Source organism: Loxodonta africana, chromosome 14 (assembly GCF_030014295.1).
Source record: "Loxodonta africana isolate mLoxAfr1 chromosome 14, mLoxAfr1.hap2, whole genome shotgun sequence".
NCBI classification, from domain to species: domain Eukaryota; kingdom Metazoa; phylum Chordata; class Mammalia; order Proboscidea; family Elephantidae; genus Loxodonta; species Loxodonta africana.
In genome coordinates, this window is record NC_087355.1 from 31,130,079 (window position 1) to 31,157,033 (window position 26,955).

The window sequence follows — 26,955 nt, forward strand, 5'->3', positions numbered from 1 at the left end:
GTCAGCAGAAAGGTAACACAAAAGAACCCATTCCCAAATTATAGAATTTTTATTGTTTTCAAATACTGTACAAAAAAAAAAAGACAGTGTATCTTGATTAACAGATCCAAAAATAGGGAGCCCAATTAAACATCTTTTTTTCCTCCAATTTCAGTAGTTGCTTTTGAGTTGCCAAAATGATAATCCAGTTAATGAGTACTGTTCCCTTCCAGTGATTACTCTGGGCTTCCAAGCATGAGAACCCTGCTCTACATCCCACAGACTCAATAAATTGAGGATATTCCTTTGTAAGAAGAGGATCTTTTCAGAGATATTCTCTTTACTATACTTTTTCTTGAGTCCTTAAATATTTCAGATTTCACTCTCAAGTTTCTGTGTTTTTTTATGGTGCCAAACACAGAAAATAGGGTAACCAAGACCTCTATCTGGTGTTCTTAGTAATTTCTATGTTCACATTTTCTTAAGTGTCTGTGAATTCATAATGTTGAATCTGCCACCAAAGTCATTTTGAATGTTTCTAAATCCATATGTTAATTTTTCTAAATTCTTCCTCAGTCTACTTTTTACTACTTCTTTTCAGGGAAAGCGTTCTTTAAAATAAATCAAACCATTTCTAGCATAAGTGTATGTGCACACCTAGAAAAGTGACTCTCCAATCTCTCCTTTCACAACCATCCACAATACCCACCTACATATGCACCCTAATTCCCAGCCCCAGTCCTGTTGTTTTTCTCTATATGGGCAGTAAGGAGATGTGAAGATATTTCGCTCAACTGATGAAACTGCCAACTCATTCCATTTTACTTTTTTGAAAAGACAGTTAACAGGTCAGGACAGCCAGGAAACAATGTGATGAAAAGATGTTGGGATTAAAAAAAAAATTAAAAGACTAGTTGGTAGAAAAAAATAATTTAAGTTACATTGTCATTACAATATTCTTATAAAAAGACAAATTCTACACATCTACTCTTAAGACACTGCTTTAATAACTTTGGCCTTAAAGCCTCTAGACAGGGGCATAGCAAGGGTAATGAGCACCCAGGGGCAATCTCTTAAATTCCCCCCCACCCCCACCATTTCAAGATGAATAGACATTGATGGGAAACCCTGGTGGTGTAGTGGTTAAGATCTATGGCTGTTAACTGAAAGGTCAGCAGTTGGAATCCACCAGGCGCTCCTTGGAAACCCTATGGGGCAGTTCTACCCCGCCCTAGAGGGTTGCTATGGGTTGGAATCAACTCAGCGACAACCGGTAGACACTGATACTGACAACTCGTCAGCAAAAAATGCCTTCCCCCTTGTCCTGCCTGCTACCTCAATCAGGCACCTTTAATATTTATGGCACCTAGGAATGTCATTCCTTGCCAAGTTCCCCCCTCTGGCCACCCCTCCTCATCACACCTCTGCCTCTAGAAGGAAATTATTTAGAATATTTTAGTCTGATACCATTAAGCAGTGACTTAAAGCTGACAGTAAAAATATTTGCCTTTTTTTTTTTTTTTTTAGCATAGACACCAGTTGATTCTTTAATGCAACAAGCTATTTCCAGACCACTGGTCTCAAAATAAATATTGAGACCTACACTACTGATATACAGAATTTATTAAGCTTTTTACATGTAATAGCATGGTTTCAATTGCATCTAAGGTGCTAACAAAGCTCTAGCAATCACGAATAGCAGTGTTATAACAATGAACACCGTGGCTTTTCAAATTTGGTTTTCGTAAGATAAATTGATCCTGAAGTAAATCTAATCATGCTTTTAAAAAAATGTTCTAGATCACTCCAAGCTTGGCAATTAGTATTTGGCATAAACAATAGCAAAATAATCACAACTTGATAAATAATAAATACAGCCTTGTAGGGCAATACCACATAAGAAGAAAGCGGTGTTGATCAATAAGTAGTTAAGAGAATTAACAGAGTACCTTGGCCTCTAGGCAGATACCTCTAGGCCAGATGCTTTGATTCCTTCAGCCCCAATTCTCTTCAAGGTAGGGGGCAATGTCTACAATATCATTTTATGATTTCTAACACATTGGAAACAAGTAGAAAGTGAAGAGTTGAGTTTTTGTTTTTTTAAATGCATTATATCCTCAGGAGGTATCACCAACCCCTCAGTAGAAAAAAATTTCATGTTATATTAGTTGCATAACTTTTTGTGCTACTTATGGCAAATGGTGCTAAATGAATTAAATGAAGATGGCAATGCTTTCCCTAGTGTGACTGATTGAAGCATTTTTACAACTAAAATTTCAGGCTTTTGAATTAAACATTTAAAGAAAGTGTTCACATTCCAACCTATGGGTAATACAATATACTTGACTCCAAATATTATCTTGTGAATTTACTGCTGAAATTAACATTTTACTCTGATGAAGAATACATTGATATAGTGGTGTAATAACCAGTACCTGGAAATGCTCTGCTGTCATTTGAAGATAAACAAAACATAATAGGGCTGTACTCTCAAGACACCTAGTATTTTGAATTACTGTACATACTATCACTTACAAAACTATAGCAATTTGGATGTAGAGCTGATTTATTTAGTCCAGTGTATTCATAATGTTTAGAAGATATGTACCTTATTCAAAAAAAGGTTTTTTTTTTTTTTTTTTTTTGTAGCTGGTAGTTCTTCCCTTGGAGGTAAAGAATATTATACCAAAACTTTTAATAACCATAATCCATAAAAAATTATAAGAACAATTAGTTATGAATCAAATATACAGATATTCAAAGGGGGAAAAATATCTTACAGAAGACAAAGATCAAACTGACATCCGGGCCCAGAGTAACTTTGAAAAGTAGGAAGAACTAGAATAGCCTAGCTGCTTCTTAGATCATTCTAGTGAGTGTTCCCAGGTACTATAAGTGTTTTGATAACAGTGTCTTAATAAAGGGCTTAAAATGCACATTAAGGGGTGTCTTCCAGGAAGAGAGGTGAAGGTATTTAATCTTTTTTTTTAACCCACAAATTATATGGTCAAAGGAATACCTAAAAGCTAAAGAACCATATCTGGTAGAAACACATGGCAATGAATGTTGACAAGATGTGCTTGGTCTCACTTGCAGCATCTGGCAGTGGGGAGCGGAATAAGGGTAGACATCTCAAGGGTTCTCCGGGGTCTGCTCTATAAGAGGCTCCGTAGTGGTGGCACTAGCATTTGCAGTCGAGTTCAAGACGTCTCCAAAATCGCCACCAGCAGGCTTGGTTCCCCCTACTTTAGACTTAAAAAAAAAATTGCAAAAAGGAGAAGATATCATGAAACATAAATTTAGCTGACTCTGCATAAAGCAACTCTAATTTTACTTAAAGAACAAATATATCGGGAATCAAAGAGCTCAGTGATTATTACATATGTACAGGATTCAGTACTCTTGCAATGGTCAGCGAGGGTTAAGTAACAAAACTGCAGTCTTCTCGCCTGAAATACTAAAACTGATACATTCCACCCTACACCATTTTTTCCCCCATCTGCTCATTGTTCTTCACGGGGAATTTTATCTAAAGAACTTGGTATGGCCTAGTATTTTAAAATACCTATTGACTTTATATTTGGATAACCCTTTATATTGCACCAAATTGTTCATTCAGAATTATTAAGTACAATAAGGAAAAGAAATATATATATTCTTTCCCAGTTACATTGTAAGCTTCCTAACCCTTTGTTCAAGTGTGGTCCTAGGACCTACAGAATCTGGGAACTCTCAGGTACCCCACCCACCACCTGGTACCTAGTGAATTGAAATCTACACGTCAACAAGATCCCCAGGTGATTCACATACACGTTAAAGTCTGGAAGTACTACTCCAACCTCTCTAACCTGAAATGTCCATAGATATTTGTGTGAATACATCTGTTCCCCACTTGTATAGTATTTTATGCTTCTCAAAACCCTTACACATGTCACTTCATCCTTATCAACCCAATCTATGCTCTCTCACCATGTTACATCTCATGACCAACCAACAGGATAGCTGGCTAATATTAGGAAACTAATAACCAAGAGTACAAGAAGCTCATAGTGGGTCTTGAACTTGTTTTTAGTTCAACCTTAAATGAGTAGCCAGAGACTGGTTAACAACTGGAAACTAGGTAGAATTTTCTCTTATTCTTTTTCGTCTCCCATTAAAAACCAAGCAGTACCTTAGAATTGTTTGAGAAATTTGCATAACTTGTATCCATTATAGCTATCAAATTTATTAAAACGCATTCCTTAATTATAAGAAAATGTTAAGAATCCTTGCAACTTAACATCTCCAGAACTGAAGAACCCCCATGACTGGCCTCTTCTCTATTCTTTGTTAAACTTTAAATGGTAGTAAAAACACCAAAAAAAAAAACAAACTTGTTGCCGTCAAGTTGACTCCAACTCATAGCCTCCTTACAGGACAGAGTAGAACTGTCCCACAGGGTTTCCAAGGAGCACCTGGTAGACTCAAACTGCCGACCATCTGGTTAGCAGCCGTGCCCTTAACTGCTACGCCACCACCAAATTGCCCAAGACAAACTCCTGGGAGTTGTGCTTGATTGCTCCCTCTTGTTTCACATCCCGTCAATCACTAGCTTTTATTTTCTGTAATTTCTAACCTCTAAAGATGGCCAGTCTTTGTCCACTGGCACTGCTTTCACTCCACCATCATTCTTGGCCTGGATCACCAAAACCTCCACCTAGTTAGTGTCCCTACCTCAATCTTTCTCTTCCATCTGCAGGGAGACCAGTGACCTTCCTAAACTGCACATCAGGATGCGCCACTTGGGTTGTGTAAGATCCTTCAATGGCTTCCCACTGCCCTAAATCCAAATTCTTTAATATGGCCTACCCTCCGCTCTGCCTCTGTCTCCTGCTCAATACCTTCTAGTGACAGTGAACTTCCCAGTACTCTTCAAAAGGGCCCCAAGGCTTCAGACATTACCCTCAACCTAACGGCTTCAATTTATACTATCACATCCTCAGAGGCCTTCCCTCCTGCCAGCCTAGTCAGGGGTTCCTGTGATGTGTCCTTATTGCACCCTAGACTTCCCGCGTCACAACGCTTCACTTTATTTTCGTTGTTCATTTAATTGTCTAAACATCTTGCAGAAATGGTCTGTGTCTCTCTAGCTCATCACAGTATCTCCAGTACCTAACACTCATTGCCTGGCACATGGCAGATCATCGAAAATCACAGATAAATGAATCAATCCAAAATCTAGGTACTTACATGGAAACCTAGTGTTTAACTGAACATAAATATAATTTAGCAAAAATTTAATATCCCAAAATACAACTGTATTTTGCAGTGTCCTAAGGATACTTTTTAAATAGTGCATATATTAATATTGTATCCAGTATGTTTGGAAACCCTGGTGGCATAGTGGTTAAGTGCTACGACTGCTAACCAAAAGGTCAGTAGTTTGAATCCACCAAGCACTCCCTGGGAACCCTATGGAGCAATTCTACTCAATCCTATAGGGTTATTTATTAGTCAGAATTGACTCGATGGCAATGAGTTTGGATTTTTATTCAGTATGTTTATTCACTATATTTACCTACATTTTAAAAATTACATTTATCTGAATGATGCCTAGTCAAGCAGCTTTCACAATTTACAGTCTAAATATACTCAGGAGGAACATGGGTAAAAACGACCTAGAAGTTTCTCCCTATCCTTACTGTCAAAAAGGCACGTTGCTATGGTTCTCCAATTAGCCATTTCCAAAACTAATGCTTAGAGTAGATTCAGGGAGAGGGTGTGGTAGTCCGAACTATATTGAGAATGGAGTTACAGTAAGCCCTCACTTCCTGCAGGGTACAGTCTGTTTTCCAGTATATGACTTGGTGTTAAATAGAAAAAAGCACATCTCTTGTTCAGACCTAGAATGACTATGACGTATTTTTTACTCATCAAATACATATTGAGTGGCTACACCGTGCCAAGGACTGTGGCAGGCTCTTGAGATCCCTGCATTCCTGTATTCTTACCCACTGCCGTAGTGGAGGTTAAATGAACACGTTATAGGACTGTGCGTACAGTATGAATCCTTTTTGTAAATCATTTATACACTTATGTAGACAAAGAAAAAGTGTGTATTAATGTTTCTATATGCAAGAAAAAAGGTCCAGATCTCTGTACTTTGTTGGATTTTCTTCCAATAATCATACCCTGAACTTCTGCTATTTAAAAAGTGGCATTTAAAAATAAGTAACTCACTTATAGTCCCCAAAGACTATATCTGATTGTTTTAAGATGATTTACATGAAAATTTAATATGTTAGTTTTAACCCTTAAAATATATCCACCATAATTATCAGAATTAATCTAGAAAGAAATCAGCATATAGGCTTCCAGTCCCCGGTTTTTTTCAGTACATTCCAGGAGACGTTATACAGCATCAACCACGATGTAATGCAAATTCTGTAGAGAGGGTCAGCAGTGGATGGCAACTAGATGACCTTTCAGGTCGCCTGCAGTCCTGAGAGTTCATGATTTTGTAATATGATTTACAAATTAATGAAATCAATAATTACGGGAAATCGTTCCCTTTCAATGATCATCATGATGGCATTATTTATAATTAAAATTTCCAGTGATTGAGGCTTAAACAAATATCCATTATAAGGCATATACAGCAGCCACTAAACATAATACTGAAGAAGAATATTCAATGATATGGGGAAATGATGTATGGTTAATCCTTTTATAAAGCATAACAGTATAATCCCACTACATATATATATATCACTGTCTCTGAGCGGCCGGACAAGTTTTCTTTTTTGGAATGTTTTGTGCTTTCCTATGTTTTTAACTTTCTACAATATTAGATTTTGCCCAATTATGAAAATATATGAAATGAATAAGGCAAAACTTTTAAAGCACACTTGGTTTTTAAATTATACATTCCCCTCACACTTAGCATGCTGACATGCTACAACACACACTCAAGAAATATTGATTAAAAGAGTATGTATCACTTTAAATGCCCATTAATAACTTAAGGAGTAGAGTTCTTAAAGTTTTTTAAATATTTTTAGAAAGAAATACTAATGTAAATGATTTACCCACACCAAAGAAAATTAAGGCACCAGGCCAAAAAAGGCCAGATATTCCAAAAACCCTGTTCATCTCTCTACTTGCCTTTAAGTTTTCAACCTTTTCTTCAAATGATTTGAAAGTCGGGGAGTTTCTATAGAAAGAAAATAAATAGTAAAATTACAAACACTGAAAAAAAAAACCTCAAATTTGAAAACATCATTAGTTGATTGCATTCCCTTTTTGCCAAATACAAGGAGAGTAATATATGGGTCCACTGTTCTCAATCAGCAAAAGGACAGGTATACTGTCTTTCTACGCAAATAAGGCACCATGTTATATGTTTGGTTTGCCTACCACGCACTCCCTATTTTCCTAAGTGCCCATGCTAATTTTGTTTACAGCAACTTGTGAAAAGTCAGCACAGTGCACTTACAAAAATACCTGGGAGGGGGGGGAACAGTTGGCGAAAAAACGTATAACGTGCACATTATTCGTGTAAAAATATGGTACTTATTTTATCCAAATGCACTATTAAAATATAAATGTCAAGATATGCCACTCAAAGAAAGTTTGGGGGACAGAAACGATTTTATCTGACAAAGGTTTCAAGCTCTCATCCTGTACCATGTGTGTACAGGTACACCCACAAGTAATGTCTACTATTACTTAAGAGTATCGATATCTGTTTTAACACTTCCACAATTTCACTTTTGATTCCATGAACGAAGCCAGTCTTAGACATAAGTGATACAGATCTAGTCACACAGATATGGGAGGAGAAGGGAACAAAATCAGATAAAATATCAGTTCTGTCACTGCCACAATCAACTTGTCACAATACCAAAAAATGTCACCATTAGATCAATTTAACTTTGGTTAAGATGCTGTGCTCTAGAACTCATGTTTACATTCACGTGTTACCTAACACAGGATTCCTACGGAACCGTCAGCACTCAACCAGGAAAAGCAGACTGTATGAGGTTTCATTACTACAGGTCCCTACTCTCAGGTAGCAAGCAGCATAATAACAGGGAAGGAGGGACCAAAAAGAAGAGCACAGAAACTCGGCGTTGCCTGTGTGACACAGCTGCCTCACTGACAGACAGCCTCTCCCAGCAGTTACAGTCCCCCATATTATCTAAGGATGATCACAGTGCCTTCGTCTCTCACACGCAGGTTTCCTAAGCTTTATTTATACTCTCCACCTGACTTTGAGTATCCTTCCTACTACCAAGATGAAAAGACAAGGAAATAAGGCTAACCTCCTTTCTACAGTGGCGCTGAGTAGAAGTGTAAGCTAATGGTTCTCAAAGTGTGGTCCCCAGACCAGCGGCATCAGCATCTCTCAGAGACTTGTTAGATACAGAGGCTCAGGTCCCAGCCCAGGCCCTCAGAATCAGACACTCGAGGCTGGGGCCCAGCAAGCAGTTTTACCAAGCTGCCAGGTAATTCTGATGTAAAGCTTAAACCACAAGCCACCAGAGTGCTAAAAATCCTTTGCCTCTCTAGACAGGTCAGGTGAGGTAATACTATGTGCCACTGCTTACTGATGAAAGAACATAGCAGAATTAAAGCAGAGTTGTCTTCAAATGTCACACGAGCATAAGAGAAGTAAAAATGGGGAGTGAGCAAGAAAAGTATGTAATTAAAGCAAATGGAGACAGAGGGGAGAGACATCCATATCCATGAAAAGAATGCTTATTAAATCAGTAGTGTTCACTTTTTCAATTAAACAGATTGCTGATGTGAAGGAATTTAATAGGTTTAGCAAATAAAATAGAAATAATAATTCTTTTTAAACACACACACACACACACACACACACACCACCCATCCCAATGTCATAGGAAGGGCAATTGAAAATAGGTACCATGTTAAACACGAAGCTTATTTAAAGTAAATTCTAGTCAATAGAAAAGCATAAAACCAATTACATTATGTAAAAATATACTTTACCTCATAGCAGGCATGCTAATTGAATGCTGAATGGAGCGTATACTAAGAAAGGCAGCATTAAAAGAGACAGAAATGAAGTTAGTACAGTGGTGATTAGGGGTTACAAAGGTAAACAAAACTTAGCTTTATAGAAGCTTTATTCTTTTGGCATAATGAAGAATTACCTATTTTTTGAGGTAGAGGAGGTCAAAGTTATTCCAACATAATTTTATTCATGAGCCAATTTTAATATAATCCCAGTAGTTATTATAGCTAATCATACAATCTTGCATTTTTATAGCACCTTGAAAACTATAAAGTGCTCTTACTTGTACTTTGTAAGGCATACAGAATCAAGGCTCAGAAGTTAAATAATTTACCCAAGGTCACAGTGCTAGTGAAAAGCAGAATCAAGAATGGAACCCTGGGTCTTCAGGACTCCTAAGCAACATTGGTCACCTCCCCTCAAAAATGAAGCGCACACATTTATGTGCAGACATGTCCACACACACGTAAGCCCACACGTATGCACACACAAAAGTGAGGTCAATGAAGGGGTCCTGCAGCCGCCTTTCTCCCAGATATTTCTTCCCAGGCCAAAATGGGAAGGTTTCAAAATAAATCACCTATTTGACAACTTTGAATGATTTTAAAATCATATATCATTACTTCACAGTAGTATCAGTTTTCTAGTAAGAGATACTTGTACTCAATCCCAATTAAACTAAACATTCTTAAAAGCCATTCAAATGATGCACCTTGCTTTACTAGGACCAACTTTTCTGTATGTGTCCTATTTTTACAGTTTAAAAAAAAGTTTTTACATATACCCACTGAAAATAGAATGAAATCAGTGAAATTAATGCAGAAAGATACAACGCCAGGATCTCCCTGTGTTTGAGGTAGCCATTTTAGTAGGAAGAACAAGGAGCACGTATCAGTTTCAAGTCCATCCATAGTTATTTGATCCTCTGTACAATCCATATTTAAATAAATTCAATTTTTTTGATGGCTGGCCAGTAATCTAAGTATAGGGCAGCTGTTCTTTCTTTTCTGGATTCTGTATGGAAGGTTACACAAAGCTTCAACTTTCCTCAGCTTAAATATCATCTCCAATTTCATTCAAATTTAAATATGGAAAACTTCAAAACCAGAAAACCACATTGCTACTGGACCAGAATCATCTCTAACTGATACACTTCAAGAAACAGCATCCGTAAAACAATTTGTTAAAATTCTCTCCAACTTGATTTCTAATCCTCAAATAGATTAATCTACAAGCAAAGTAGGAATGTAAATCTGGGTTTCTCAAAACGCACCCAAGAAAAATTCAAAAGAAGGCAACCTGATTCTCACTCAAATTCAGTAATTAGCTTTCAGTCTCACGTTTACATTTAAAAGTTATCCTTTTAAAAAGCTGAATTGATTTTTTTTTTTTTTAATTTTCCTCTTTTCTTACACAGTTATTTGATCTTCACATTCCTAATAAAGAAGAAGAGGGAGGGAGGGGAAGTCAGGAAAAAGCATGAGGAGGGGAAGGAAGAAGAGCTGATGACCGACATGTATTGGATTATTGGATGCTTACCATGTGCCAGGCATGCTTACAAGAGCTATCTACATATTATTTCATTCAGCCCTCACAATAACTGCTTAATGTAGGTGATGAATCGAAGTAATTTCTAATATAATTGTTAGACATTATTATTAGGACGTCTGTAACTGAATCGAGCCTATATTCTCCTATCACTTTCTAATTTAGCCAGTTGTTATTTTGGTTGTTAACAAGTCCATCCCTACAGTCTAGAATAGTGTGTGGTACAGAGCTGGCATTCAATAAATACTTGTGAATGAAAGAAGGAATGGTGAACTACTTTGGTAAGTAAAATTAGGAAGCATGGGCATGAAGGGTAGAAAAGTTCATCAAAGCTTTTAAGTTCTAATCAAAAGGTACTCTCTAGTGGACAAAAGAGATTATTTCACTTTTCATTAAGTGGTAGAAATTTTCAGCAAAAAGGAACTGCCTGGCTGGAATGGCTTTAAACAAAAAATGTCTAGAGTTCTACATGATGAAACATGTATTTAAAGAGGACGAATTTCCTTTGGAAATAAAGGCAAAGTTAATTAGTATTTCCTCTTGAAGATATCAAAAATATTAGACTAATAAGACTACTGAATTACTAGAGTATAATATTAATAACACCAAAAATTCATATTTGTTTAACACTGGCACCAACTGAAAAGGGAAAGCTCTTTTCAAGTTTCTCTCAAAATTTAAAGACATGAGCCAATGGTTTACCATGTAACGGGTAGAAAATCAGCATGCAGGAGAGGGGTGGATATGAACATGGCACCTGGGAGGAAAGCCACCTGACTCTCCCCCAGAGGGCTCCCCAGGTTCTCACCCATTACCATGGCCCCACGCCCGGCCCTCAGCCTTGCTGTCTTAGACGCCCAATTCTCAGGGTACCAAAAACAGATCTCTTTCTTTCTCTCTCATTCATATTCTCTTTCTCTGTCCAAGACAGAAGACAAATATTTAAATCTCAAGTGCCAATTTATTAATTGGCAATGCAAAATAAAAACTGTTGCTAAGTCTTACAGATTCATATTTGCAAAACTAGTACATTTTCTCCTTCTGTACACATAATTAGAAACCCTGGTGGCATAGTGGTTAAGAGCTATGGCTGCTAACCAAAAGGCTGGCAGTACAAATCCACCAGGCGCTCCTTGGAAACCCTATGGGGCAGTTCTACTCTAACTTATAGGGTTCGCTATGAGTCGGAATCGAATCGATGGCAAGAGATTTGGTTTGGTTTTGGTTTATAAACATAGTGAACACCAGAGAGTGAAACCACTGCCCTAAGTTTGCTGGGTGAAGCACGGAGTTGGAACAAAGGGTAGTTAACAGGATTAGCCAAAGATTTCGTAGCACGTGCAAAAGGAGCCTCACACTCCATCTCCACAGGAGGACAGGCCTTGCTGCTGGAATTGAAACACCCAAAGTCCACCATCCAAGCTCCCTCTCCTTCAACAGTGCTTGGGGGGAGCGCTGCCAGTTAATTGTCATTGTAATTCACATTATTTAGAAGACATGTGTTTTTATCTGTATATGTGAACACATTAAGTCAAGTTACAATCAGGGCTTGTTGGCCTAGGATTGATTTTGTTCAAAGTGGCTTTGCCCAACTCTTTCGTCTCTAAGAATTATATAGTTTAACTTACAAAAGGTAATCTTATTCCTCTCATTTCTAAGTTTTAATCAAAAGCATTACTTTAGGCTCCATGTACTGATGATACATTACAAGCGGGACTAAAAATTGTATACATACATATATGTGTGTGTGTGTATATATATAGTCTCAATTATACTTTTAAATGAAATAAGTGACTTGTGTAAGGAACTAGAAAAGAGCAAAATCCCATTTGCTTCTGATGAATTAATGACACAGCACAGATTGAACCAAACCTATGCACATTTAATCTTTTTAAAAGTACAGAAAAAGAATAGTGATACATACTGATTAAGCGTATCACTCCTTAATAGCCCTTAAAAACTAGCTGCCATCAAGCCAACTCTGACTCATGGTAACCCCATATATGTTAGAGTAGAACTGTGCTCCACAGCGTTTTCAATGGTTAATTTGTCTGAAGTAGATAGCCAGGACTTTCTTCCGAGGTGCCTCTCGGTGGACTCGAACCTCCAACCTTTTGATTGGCAGCTGAGCACATTAACTGTTTATACTACCCAGGGACTCCTAATAGCCTTTCAAAAATCCAAAACCATTGCGTTCAAGTTGATTCTGACTCACAGTGGCTCTATAGGACAGAGTAGAACTGCCCCACAGGGTTTCCAAGACTGCAATCTTTACAGAAGCAGATTGCCACATCTTTGTCCCATGCAGTGGCTGGGGGGTTTGAACCACCCACTTTTTGGTTAGCAGCCGAGCACTTAACCACTGCATCACTACAGCTCCTTCTAATAGCCTTTACACAGCAAATACTTTTGTTATTTTATATTTATTTACATGTTACCCTTAACTTTTTTATAATTAAGTACAGTCAGGGTTCTTCCATTCTCAACTCATCCCAAGTTCCCACTTCCTTCCCCAACTCCACTCATAGATTTTAAGCTCTATCGGAACAAGTACCATGTCTGGTTCAATGTTATAGTCTTAATTCCTGTCCACAGTAGGCACTCTAAAGTTAGCAGAATGGGTTATGTGACAGAATACAGTTCTCCTTAATTTACTGTTTATTCACACACTCATGTAACTTTTAGATAAAATTGTCTTACGAGTTGCCTATAGTACTTATGACATTTTTAATTAACACTGAAGATAGAGAATCACCTTCACAAAGAATTTTATCTCCCTTCACCGATAATGTGATTTTTTTTTTTGGCACAATTTTAGATTTAAACAGTTCAATATTTAGAATTTATATATGCCTACAATTTACGTGGAAACCCTGGCAGCATAATGGTTAAGAGCTACGGCTGCTAACCAAAAGGTCAGCAGTTCAAATCCACCAGGCCCTCCTTGGAAACTCTATGCAGCAGTCCTACTGTGTTCTACAGGGTCACTATGAGTCGGAATTGACTCGCCAGCAACAGGTTTGGGTTTTTTATGATTTACTTTGATTTCTCAGGCTAAGTGTCATTAAGACAGAAGGGCCTCAGCTATATGTACCTGCTTGCTGACTTAGGAAGGCAAATAGGTAGGCCCACAGCAAGTGCGTGTTTGGAATATAATTTGCATTATTAGAAACAGAGATGAAGAGCACTATATGATCCTACCTGCTTATACTCTAAAGATCCTCCTCCACCTTACTTCCCTCCAACAACCAATAGGACAACTGGAGAGTCTTCACGGGAGAGAGAGGAGAGGTTTGCTCAACAACACAAAGTCACCGTCTATAAGGCATGGTTTTGGCTGACATCTTTTTATTGTGCTTTCCTTCTTGAATGGCCTAATACACTTTATTTTTTCTTCTGAAAACAATGAAAATTATTTGCACGCATTGTTTAAAAAATACAGAATATTAAAAACCATAAGCAAGTCAAACAAGGAATAAGAAATGCAGAGCAGCCTGTGTCAGACTGCAGACTACCACCACCAGGCAGTACATATGCAGCAGATCACACTGCCGTAATGAGGGAAAATGCCAACGCCCGTTATAAAAGCACCAGAGAAATAAAAGCATCAAAAACAAACAAGCAAAGTCAGACATAAAAAGGGAGGAATTCTGCATGCCATGGTAAAGCTCCTTCTTTTTACAAAAAAGAAAAAAGTATAAAAGAAACATCAAAATCATTTCCATATCCCTTGAGCCACGGCATCAAATTCTTCTTTTAATTTATCCATTACCCATGGTATACCAAGAAATCCTCCCCTGCAGTTAGAAAGGCACTACAGAAAAAGATATTTCAAATGCATGAAAATTACGTAGTGGACACACACGACCATCCAACGTGGCAAAGTAATCTAATCTTAGCACACTTGTCTTATACGACTGCTGAACTGCAGTGACGGTTCAAACTTTCCTTACCTAAAGGAATGTGAAAAGGCTTGCAATCTGCAAGAAGCCAGAGTAAGCATTAAAAAAGAAAGGAAGTTCTGGTAAATCTAAAACAATTAAATAACCTACTTTTTAAAACTTGTACAAGTTCTCATTTGGATTCTAAAGTGTTACACAATTCTGTTAGCATTAAAAAAGAAGTCAGAGCACCTAAGAGATGTATACATAATTGTCAAAGGGTTCGAGAAAGCTATGTTTACTGCATTGTGCTTAGAACGATGACAGCTGAAATATACTGAACAAATCACTTAGTCCCTCTGGCACAGCACATAGTATACATAATACATTGATTGACCAAACCTATTTAACCAACAAAATTCTGGTTGTTCTCCACAAAGGAAAAACACAGTCATGCAACCTGAGGTTTCTTTAAAAAAGAAAAACACACACACACACAAATCTTGCATGCCCACAGAAGCACAGCTGATTTAAACCACATCTGTCATTTTCAGCACTACTGGAATCCACATTGTGGGGGAAGGAGGCACAAAAGCACTGTGAAGTGGTTTTATCAAAATGGCAAGGGAAATTTTGCAGACTAATCTAAAATACAAATGCAAAATAAAAAGCAACGGCTCACAATCAAGATGTAGGCCTAAGCATGAAAGTAGACACAGTTCACAGGTCAGTGCAAATCAGTGCACAAATGAGCAGGTTGCAATCACACCATGGTGAAAAGGTAACACACAGAAGTGAAGCTGGGTCTCAATCCAAGCGTGCACTTCAATAGCCCTATACTCTAAGCCAGGAAGACACCAAGCTCCGCCCACGATCACAAGTTTGCCACCACAGGAGATATACTTACTCTGTATGACCCAGAAGGAATAAACACACACAAAAGCTCACAACCAGAATTTTTTAACAACCATAAGTGATTTCAGACGATGACCATTCTGAAGTTCGATTGCTAGGTTCAGAAGAATTGTGGCAAGCATCTCAAGTGCTTGTCTGAAGAAGCACTTCCCTCACTTTAGCAGAGGAGAGTCTAGGCATCACCCGGATCCGAAGTCAGAAGATAAATGCACCAACAATCACGTATTTTAATTCACCTTAGCAATGACTAAACGAGCCAAGAAAAATGAAGACATACTTTACATCTTCCAGCTTTTTAGTGATGACGGATCCAACAGATGAAAAAGCAGCAGAAGCCTTCTGTCCAGCCTGAGACAAGGTTTCAGATGTCTTCTTGTATCTATATTAAATTATAAAAGAGCAGAGAAATAAAAGTAAGCTTAAAAAAAAAAACCTATTATTTCAAGTGCAGCAGTCACCACCTGTTCAAGAACTCTCCAAAAAAAAAATTAACATCTAAAATCCTTCACAGTCAATATCTTCACAAAATCTTATTCTTCATCATAATTCCAGGCAACATCTTCTGCAGTGCCCCGGGACGGCCAGAAAGGCTGAGGCCAAAAAAAAATCAGGGAAAAGGAGTAAAAATAATCATGGAGCAAAGATGAAAATGAGCCAGAGTCTGAAATAAATTATACCTCTTGCTCCTCTTTCCTCTTCCAAACAAAAATGAAATCCAATTCCTCAGATGCCTTTTACAACTTTATCTCCTAAAAGGAGCCAGAAATAAGAAGTAGGTTGGGAGAGGTAGGGCCCATGTGTATTTTATTGTCCAAATAAATTTTATGGACATAAAGAACTGTTTGTAATTTTGCATGTCTGTAGAGCTACCAAATAAGGACTTGCTGGACTCTCAACAGAGGATGTAAAAGGCACAATACTTAAAATGACTCTAATATAACATTTGCTGTAACACAAAGGTACAATTTACCACCTCCCTCTTCTCATCCACCCGGGGATTAGAGAAGGGAAAAAAAAAAAAAAAGATTATGGTACCTATGAAAGAGGTTAAGATCCCACATTATAAAAATGCATGCTCAGGCAATTTTACTTACCCTGTCAACATCAGACACTAAGAGCCGACACAGTTTATGGTGATATAGTCAAAGAATAGTTTCCCAATGCCAACTTATACAGGGAGAAAATGGACCAAAGGGAGTCAGCACCCTAGTACTGTCATTTCATAAATGCAGTCTGCCTCGTTGCTGCTGGTTAGGTGATAGAAAAAATCACCACTAAGTGCACCAGTTCAGCAGATGAGACTTACTACAGAAGACAAGGAACATAGTTTGATAGAAACGTGCTCCACCTTTTGCTGGGAAACAAAACTGCTGGTACTAATGCCATATCTTAACCTGTGCGATCAAAAGACAAAGGTTAAGGAGTTGGCCTCTGCTACACCATATATGAGTGACTGTGAACAGAGGATCTTATGGTTCGTATGTTGTTGTTACTATTGTTGTTAGGTGCCATCGAGTTGTTTTCAACTCATAGCAACCCAGCATGATAGAGCACAACTGCCCCGTACGGTTTTCTAGGCCGTGATCTTTATCGGAGCAGACTGCCAGGTCTTTTCTTCCATGGAGCCACCGGGTAAGTTTGAAACGCCAACCTATCAGTTAGTAGCTGAGTGCTTAAGCATTGAGTGACCAGGGCTCCTTCATGTTTGTACAGAGTATGGTTAAAAAAAAAAAAAAAAAGACTGGCTCTGTAGTCAGCTAGACTGGAGTTCAAATTCAGACTCCACATTTTGAGTCAAAACTTATTTGAGCCTGTTTCCTTCTCTAGGGTTACCTTACCACCCACCCTACTGGGTTATTCTGAGGACTAAGTGACAACAATGTACATATTTGGCAAGTCAATATGTAGCATTTTCGGAACTTAAATTTTATCTCTTTGACTAGTAGGAGGATTTTTCTCTTTCTCTTCCCCAGAATGGTCCAGAATGTTGAAGTGAGAAAAAGGTCAAGTACACTTGAAAACTGGGAAGAACATGCCCTGTGTCCTACAAAGAAACACTACAGAGGCATCCACATCCCCTTTCTATTCCCCTCCACAGCCAAAAGGGGGAAAAGTGTCCTTTAACATTCTCTAGAAAAATGTATGATCAAATGAACATACGCAGATGTTGCTGTCACGTCTTGCCACCCTTTGGCAATGTTCTGCTTTATTTCCTGTAGTGAACTGATTCCAAGTTTCCGCTTGATCTCTGCTAGATGCTTCTCTTTTGCTGCTAATACCTGAGACAGAGTCTGGATTTCCTCTTCTACCTATGAGCAAGGCGGTTGGGGTAGAAATACAGCAAGAGTCATTCAATAAGTTAAAATTATTAGTGCAAAAAAAAAAAAAAAAAAAACTACACCCAAAATTCTAGAGTCATTTGTTTTTTTAGTTTTGATTCATTCGGTTATTTTATCTGTGTCGCTTTTATAACTACATGTGGTAAAACTTGCCGAAGTTGGAAACTGTATAACGCAGAAACCTGTCAGAGAAGGAAAACTCAAATATTTTCCACTAACAGAGAGCCACAGAAAAGTGGTAAGACTGCACCACGTTCAAAGGTGGAAAACTTGGAAGACTCGGAAAAAAAAGGCATCCTGTTGAGTTCCGGCTCTCACAAGTTTCACTGTATGTTATTAAGGAAGCTGGTACCCTGTTTATCTGTTCTACAGGGGTGCTTTTCTCTAACATGGTATCTCTTTATATTTCCATACTGAGCTGTTCTCAGCCTTCTTCCTTCTCTCTATACTTCCTTACCAGCTATTATCTCCCATAGGGTTAGGGTTCTTCATCTCTCCATAGATAATATTCAGATTACTCTAGCATCCTCTCTTCTGACCTGTATTTCCAGCTGGACATTTCTACTTGAATACCCATAAAAACTCTCATTCATCTACTAAATCAAACTAATCTCCTTCCCCACCAAAACATGCAGAACCAAGCCAAACTAAAATCCAATCTTCCATATTTCCATGTGAGTTTATACCAGATATGTCAGCTCTAGTACATGCTAAAGCCACAGCCATAAATGAACTGCCTCCCCCAAAGAGTTTCTGCTAAAGTCCCATGTGGACCCCTTGATGCTTCCTGACCAGGTAAGTAGTTGAGAAGTGGTCCCTGACCCAAGGACAGCTAACCCATGTACTGGCCAGCAATCAGTGATGTACTCGACCAACCAGAGTTTCTCTCATTCAGGACTCTGGTTTAAGAAAATGAGCTAGAAGTAGAAGCTGAAATATTTGGGAGAGAGCAGTCTTAAGTATTCTTGGGGCTCCCTGAGATGATGATGTGGCAAGTTTGAAAAGATCTGAGGAAGCCAAAACTCTGAGCAGAAGCTATAAAGAAAAGAAAAAGATTCACAGAGTGGAGGAAAAAAGAGAAGACTCACAGAGAGAAGCTGACACCATGTGCAAGAGGCGTTTTTGGCCCAGGAGATTGAAAACTGGTCCTCTAAAGTATATCCAATACAGACCCTTAGAAGGATGCTGCTCCTTGGTTTATGCAAGGCAATAGTCTCAGCCCCAACTTGCACACCACTTTTTTGATTTGAAAATCAACGTGGCCCATGTTTTCGCTGTTCACTAAATCTTTAGAAAACACAAAGCAAAGAGGCATAATGCTCAATAAAAGGAGAAAATGATAAATCAAATGTGACATGGCTGGCGAGAAAAAAGGGATAACATAGCTCTTTGACTGCATTAATTGGAATGTAGAGTCTAGAATAAATACATATTCTTCTGTGCTTGTCAGAGAAGCCCTCAAATATACCATTTTTGAAGTCACATTTTAAGAGGCATGTTGATAAAGTAGATTGTCCGAAGAACTAAGCAGCAAAGAAAGAATGAATCCAGTTCAAAATTAAATAAATGATTTGCCCAAAGTCATCAAACTAATCATGTAGGAACCAGAATTTCAACCCAGGTGACGCCGCTTCCTAGTTCACTGGCTGAATCTCACTGTAGCTCTTCACTTTTCCAGGACTGTACACCTCTCTCTTTCCACCAAACCCCAAATCTCCAGATACTTCAAAGAAGAGGCTTACATGGTCTATTCTTTGAAACTCCTCTGAGGAACTCATCTCACCTTTCCTCATGAAAGCTGGAAAGAAAGACCACTGCCAATCTTTCTGAACAACACAGTGTATTCCCTCCAGCACATCACAGCCTTAATTCCTTAATGCAACCTTTTTCTTTCTTTTATGTAATAACATGACCTTAAAGGCATTAAAGGACAGCAGGATTTAGATATATCTCTGATATATCTCAAAAAATAATGAGTGGACAGAATTTTACAATATTTCTGTTTTATTAAGATTCTACAACTATTTCAAGCAACAGTTCTGCTTTCCTTCCCAAGCTGAAAACTCTCATTTGGTTTTAAATATTAACTATTTTTATTATATACATAATTGTTTTATATTATCTTAACTAGTAACAGTAATAGCCTATCTCGCAAGGTTTTTATAAAAATAAGATAAATCTCTGGAAAAGTGTGACTACCAGACAGATCCAAGGTTATGCGCACAGACACTGGAGTTAATGAAGACATGGATACAAGACTGAATACTGCTATGAATTAGCTGGGTGCCCTTAAGCCCTCATTAAATACCTATTAAATAAAGTTATATACTCTATTTAGAGACAGAGACCTTTGTTTCCTCATCCATCAAATCATGGTCATGATAATAGCTGCTGCTTCATAGGGCCGTCGGATGATCAATGAAATAATGGAGCTCAGTGCCTGCCACACAGAAGGTGCTCCATAGAGATTAGATGCTGTGCCTTTTTTTTTTTTTTAACTGATAAAGACGGAATACCCAGTGCTGGCAAGGATTTGGGGAAAAGTACTCTCTCATACACTGTAGGAAACCATCTGCATAGCTATTGGCCATGTTGGTGTACACAGAAATGCCCTGGTATCCTTAAAAACAATTTAGAGCCTTCATCTCACGGCTAATTCTAGGAATTTGTCCTAAGAAATTAAATGAAGAAGTACATAAAAGTTTACATGCAAATATTTTTCATCAAAAATACTGTTAGAATAACACAAAACTGGAAATAATCTAAATGTTTAAAAATCATAATATGTTCTATCAAAGGCTATGCAGCAAATAAAAATGAGGTTGTAGAAGATTATGAGCATAAAAATACATGCTTGAAATTCTTTTAAACAGGAAAAAATTTACAGGCGTGTGTTATATATGCCTTCTTAAAATACAGGAATACGTTATAGCAACATATATATAGGAAAAAAGTCTGAAAGCAGATAACCCAAAACTTTTAAGTAGGTGATTTTCATTCAGTATTTTTAATGTTTCTACAATAAGCATATATAACTAGTGGAGGATATTATTTTTCTTCTTTTTAAAACAGTAATATTAGCCATGCATTGAATATTCATTATTTTTAATCCTTGACTCTCTTCATAGGATTTATCACCAATTTGTTTTATCCATTCCGTTCCCATCTTGTTTATAAAAGCCAACGTAAGAAAGGGTTCAAAAGTGTCTATCTCCACAACACAACCAACAGTAGAAGGAAAGCCATCGGCACAGCTGAGCCAAAGAGCAAAACGTTATGATATGATGCTAGTAAAGTCTGCCAGAAGACAGTCACTACTGCTGCTCTCATTCTCCCTACTTCTCAGACCCACTGTACCCATTTATACCTTTTCTCACATAAAAATAAACCGATACCATGCTCTTCTGCCTCCCTCCCTACTCAAGACCTCTAGGACAAGTAAACATATGGCATTCTCTCCCCATCTGGAACTGACTGTAGGATAATACCATGTGCTTTAGAAACACAAAGAGCAATACATATTAAATGCAAGACTCGAAGCTCCAAATGGAATGGTGGTTCTTGAAAACATGATACTAAGTGAAAGAAGCCAGGCACCAAAGGCCACATATTATATGAGCCCATATACATGAAATACCCAGAAGAGGCAAAGCCACAGGAACAGAAAGCAGATTAGTGGTTTCCAGGGGCTAGGGGAAAGGGAGAGCGGAGACAGCGTTTCCTTCTGGGGGTGCTGAAAATGTTCTGGGATTTGATAGTGGTATAGGCGCACACCACTGTGAATGCAGGGTGTCAGCTCCAGGGGAGGCTTTCTCTCTCTGTCAATTCTGGCGGAAGGTCCTTGTCATCAATCTTCCCCCTGACTAGGAGGTTCTCAGAGCAGGGACCCTTGGTCCAAATGATGTACTCTGCTACCAGCTCTTCTTTCTTGGTGGTATGAGGTCTCTCTCCTCTCTGCTTACTTCTCTCTTTTGTATCTCAAAAGAGTTTGACTCAAAATACAACCTAATCTTGTAGCTTGTGGCCTGCCTCATTAACATAACTGTCACTAATCCTACCTCATTAACATCATTGAGATAGGATTTACAACACATAGGATAATTACATCAGATCACAAAATGGAGGACAACCACACAATACTGGGAATCATGGCCTAGCCAAGTTGACACATACTTTTGGGGGAAACAATTCAATGCCTAACAACCACAATAACAGTAATTTTAAAAAGAGTAATTATTTTACCTTTGCAAGTTCTCTTCTTAGCTCTTCTTGTTCCTCCTCTGACAGGGCCTCTGCGGTACTGATTGTGGCAGCAGCATCTTCCCCTTCCTCCGGTACTGGGTCTGTTCTCAGCACACCTTGTTGGGGATTTAAAAAAAAATAGTCTCTTAGGTCTGAAAGCTAAGTAAGATTCTCCTACAGGCTACTCCACTGCCTCAACCAGAATCAAATCAACCTGGTTAGGGCCCACATATCACCTTTCTGGACCTTCAAGTGACCTGACTTTTTGAGTAAAGGACAAAAGAGATGTCTGGGCTGTCCACTAAAAAAAAAAAAAAGAAAGAAACTTTGTTATTGTTGTTGTTAGGTGGTGTCAAGTCAGTTTCCACTCATAACCACCCAACAGGATAGAGTAGAACTGCCCCACAGGGTTTCCAAGGAGCAGCTGATGGATTTTAACTGCAGACCTTTCGGTTAGCAGCTGAACTCTTAATCACTACACCACCAACATAGACTCTACCAAAATACAAGTTTAGAAAAAACAGCCTTCTCTCTGCTTCTGCTCATTTTCTCAGTTATAATACAGGTACCTACAGAGCAGAAGAGTCAGGCTGGGTATGGGATCCTGGCAAGGTTTTAAAAAGCTCAAGTAGTAAGTCAGCACGAATTAGATGAAAGATTTTATCCACTGCACACTAAGAACAGGAAGGATGTGAGTGCCTTTAGCTTCCTCTAGTTATAAAACCCGACATTTAGCAGCATCCTTGGTGAAGAGAGAACTGCTGACCAAACTACATCCATAAAGAAATTTTATTCCATTTCTTTCCATTAGTCAGTGAAAGTGGGAAAACACCTGTAGCTTTTCGTTTAATATCATCCAGATACCCTTAAGAAATCCTAATGTGTATGATTCAGAGAAATGACCAACACCCATGAAGAAGTTCTCCACATTATTTGAGTCCTTTCCCCAGCCACCCCCATTTCTCTGGAGTAGAGTCAATGACTAAACGCCGATCAGGGAGGACATGGGGGTTTCTGGGGAGTGGTCAGGGAGGCAGCAGCCCCTTAGCAACCTTCCCCTCCCTTCCTCCCAAGCCTCAACTACAAGGCTAGAAGGAGACCTGTGAGTCGAAGGTGGTATTGCCATAGATGTAAAATATAAGGTGGCATCAAAAAATATTACAAGTAATATTTTAAAGCAATTTTTTAAAAAATTAATTAAAAAAAACCATGATGAACAAAAAACCAAAAGTTTCAATAGGATCAGTGCTGCTGATTTTTCCTTTTGTCTCAAGGCTCTAAAATGACTTCTCAAGGTCCATGTTACTGATCTTGTCTTTATTTAAAATTTTAATAGTTTGTTCATCATGGATTTTTTTGCATTCATTTTGATATTTTTAACAAGATTGCACTAACGTAGTATTTATTTTGATTACTCTGATTTTATGGTGCCCCGTTAAATTTCACGCCTGAGGCGAGCGCTTACCAGCTTTACTATCTTAGTGTCTGTTCTGCTTGCCTATCCCCATGTCACAGGTTTAGGATTTTGGTCTCCTCTGGCAACAAATTTTTTGCAATGAGGGTCACCAGGAGAAGGTTTTCCCCTCCTTCTGTGCTCTCTCTCTCTCTTCCTTCTCTTTCTCTTTCCCTTCCTCTTCCTCCTCTTCTGCCAGTGAGTGCTGTAGCCATTCCGGTTGTTCCCCACTATCCCCCACGTCCATTTCTGAAAAGGCAGCAGTTCAGCCATATCAGCAATGCGGCGCCCTTGCCTAAGCAAGACGCAAGGCAGCTGATTCAGAGGAGAAGAGAATAACTACGCTGTTCAACAAGCAGCCAGCACCATGGCAAACAGAAGAGAACTGCACCAATCAATGAGCTAAAGGGTACGTACCTTACATACAAGGTACACAGAAGCAGTTGGTACAGGGTCTCCTGTATATTAACTGCTCAATGTTAGTTAACAATAATAATAATCAGCATTACAGTATCAAAATAGTGCCTACCAGGAAAGTGTTTACAGAATTGTTGAAGGCATAAAATTAATATAAAAAAAAAACGAACTACAAACCAGAGAGGTAATCAGAATATGATTAAGCCCTCTAATGCATAGACAGTGGAGCCCTAGTGGCATAGTGGTTAAGCATTCGGCTGCTAACCAAAAGGTCAGCAGTTTGAATCCACTACCCCCTCTTTGGAAACCTTATGGGGCAGTTCTGAAGTAGAGAAAATACATTTTCTTTAGTGTTTTATATTAAAGTAGAGGGAATATATTTTCTGGTTTGTTTTAGCATAGCTGTGTAAACTGTGATTAATCTCTAGTCTTTGAAAAATGGTACGGGTTCTGTTCAAGATATGGCTGAGCAGTCTGTTCCACTCTTAACATAACAGCAAGCATGACTGAACTTTGTTTGCAAATGGCCTTCAGCCTGCAAGACAACAACAGCTAAGAAGGCTGCCTGGCGCTTTTGATCTGCAACTTTCTTTCTTGCTCCTTATCTCAGTCAAAGTATACTTGGCAGAACAGTTCCACTAGCTGAGAGATTCTTATGTAAGTTTTTTTCCAGCCTGTTACAAACATACAGATTAGAGCCCAGATGTCTGACATACATATGTTTAGTTTAATAAAAGAGTTTCTTGTAGTTGTTTTGTGATGTATAAGACCATCTGTGGGCTACATGCTTAAAATCATGAGATAATCCCGACCTTCCCCCTATAAAACCTTCCCGTTAGCTCTTTAGACAGAATTTGGGAGAAATTTAACCCCCTCTGTTTTTTTTTGTTGTTGTTGTTGCTGGGTTGGGGTCTCTTGGATACCGGTGTTCAAAAAGCCCTCTTGCTGCTTACCTCCTCCTGTCTCAGTATTGGCTCAAATCCGAGATTTGCAGTAACAGTTCTACTCTGTACTATAGGGTCGCTACAAGTCAGAATCGACTCAACAGCAGCAGGTTTGATTTTTTTTGTTTGGGTTTTTTTGTGTGTGTGTGTGTGTGCCTGGCCAATTCAAAAAGAATCTAAGGGGATTCTAATAATATTCAACTATGCAGTTAGGCTGTCAAGGAAAATACATTTCTCAGCAAAAGGGGCAATGAGGCTGCCCACAGTTAGCTTCAGCACCTTAAAGATGATGAGATTTTATATTTAGAATCTAAGAAAGTTGGTAGTTACATGTTCAGTCTTTTCCACATTAGCCTGTAGGTGGCAGCAAATCATCAACATTAAAATTTAAAAGTGAGGTTTGATTTGGATGGATAATCAAATGGAAGAAAAATTGGAAAATAATGGACACAAAGGAAGAATAGAATGGCAGGTATCCTAATTCCCAGCATAATATGATGGTCATGCCTTAGGAAAATTATAACCACTACCACCACCACGGAAACCCTGGTGGCATAGCCGTTAAGTGCTAGGCTGCTAACCAAAAGGTTGGCAGTTCAAATCCACCAGGCATTCCTTGGAAACGCTACTGTTCTATAGGGTCGCTATGAGTCAGAATTGACTTGATGACAATGGGTTTGGTTTGTTTTTTGGTTTTATCACTGCCACTAAGTGCATTATATTTATATCCAAATCTGAACTGTGTTCCAAATATATTACATCATGTACATCCTTCTGTGAGGAGGATATTAGTATCACCATTTACAGATGAGGAAATTCAAAGAGGTTAAGCAACTTGGCCACGGTGACACACTGGAGTATGTGGTAGAGTTATGATTTTGAACCCAAACAGTCTGATTTGAAAGCAGATGCTTCCAATCAATGATCTTCACGACTTTCCAAAGTACAAATAAAGACAAGAACTGGAGGCTGAAGGATGGTATGGAAGGCATCAAGACTAAGAAAATCTCTAGAAGCAATCATAAATAAGACTGCCTAAAGAGTAAAAGAATCTCAAAAATTAGATTACAAACAGTTCCATCATCAATTTTGGACTCTACAGTTTCCCCAAATCTGGGAGTCCAAATTTTGTCTTACATATTTTTCTAGATATTATCCTGTTTCCTATATGTTCAGTAAGAGTGTAGTATTCTTTGTGGAGGTTATTAAAATTGGGCTGAAGATTCTGGACTTCATTCTGTAGGCAACATGGAAATCACCGAAAGTTACTGCACAGAATAATGGCTTTATTAGGAAGATGTCATTGGCAAGTGGGATGAGGATAAATCCTGAAGTGGGAAAAGAAGTTAAGATGCTTTTATAGTTATACAGGAGAAATATGGTAAGTGGTGTCTAATCCCAGGCAGTAGCAGGGAAAACGGGGAACAAGTGGCAGATTTTTGAAGAAAGAACTTTTATGTTTTGGTGACTGAACACAAAATCTGTTAAAGAAACAGGGATTGACAAAAATAGGCCACTGATCCATTTAAGAAGCCTAACAATAAAATCACCACAGCTCTAACCATTACTTCCAGATTCCCTTCAAAACAAGCACCATTGGTTAACGTCCTAAGTATCAACTTCTGGACCAAGTTCTTCACATTCCTTATCCCTCACTCCTCATAACCACCAAACACGAAAGAGCTGTTATTTTAACTTGTCAGATGAGGAAACTGAAATCCAGAGAGCTTAAATTGTAACTAATTAATTAGTCCAGAGGCTTAAATAAAGCAAGTTTAACTAACTTAAAATAAGTTCAGGACTACATTTTTTCCTGACAGGTCTGAGCATCAAAAAAAGGCATAAAGGAACAAAACCAAAATATGACGCAGAGTTTAAAAGATAGAAAAGAGATCAGGGTTGGAACAAAGTCTTTTAGAGACCAGAGGAAATCTGGTTGGGAAAAAGGTCACTCAATTTCTCATTCACAACATGAAAGCTGGGAAAACAAAAACTTGATTAAAGTATTGATTACTTAAAATTATCAATTTTTTTTTAAGCTGATCATTAATGTTAACATTCTGATGGAAAGCTGTTTTTAAAAGATGGAGAAGGGAGAGAAGATATAACTAATATTTATTGAGGCCTAATTTTTTTTTTTTTTTCTTAATACACCAGCCGCTGTGTGGGGAGATTACATCTTATCTCATAAAATCCCCAATGAGAGTAGTACTAT

The 26,955-nt window shown here is 38.3% G+C and overlaps 1 protein-coding gene across 4 annotated transcripts in view; it reads right to left on the reverse strand.

The window, feature by feature from the left end:
- The window catches only part of TPD52 (tumor protein D52), a 242,260-nt gene that overhangs the window by 127,907 nt on the left and 87,398 nt on the right, over positions 1-26,955 (reverse strand). For 2 of the 4 annotated variants that reach the window (XM_064267865.1, XM_064267862.1), the window contains exons 2-7: positions 21,927-22,042; positions 17,506-17,654; positions 15,623-15,724; positions 8,977-9,018; positions 7,123-7,171; positions 2,589-3,231 (exon numbers count right to left, since the gene is read on the reverse strand). In XM_064267865.1, the coding sequence (XP_064123935.1) occupies positions 3,112-3,231; positions 7,123-7,171; positions 8,977-9,018; positions 15,623-15,724; positions 17,506-17,654; positions 21,927-22,042 (578 nt within the window). In that variant the 3' untranslated portion in view covers positions 2,589-3,111. Of the gene's footprint in view, positions 1-2,588; positions 3,232-7,122; positions 7,172-8,976; positions 9,019-15,622; positions 15,725-17,505; positions 17,655-21,926; positions 22,043-26,955 lie in introns of those variants that run through there. The other 2 variants (XM_064267863.1, XM_010588370.3) reach the window with 2 other exon arrangements.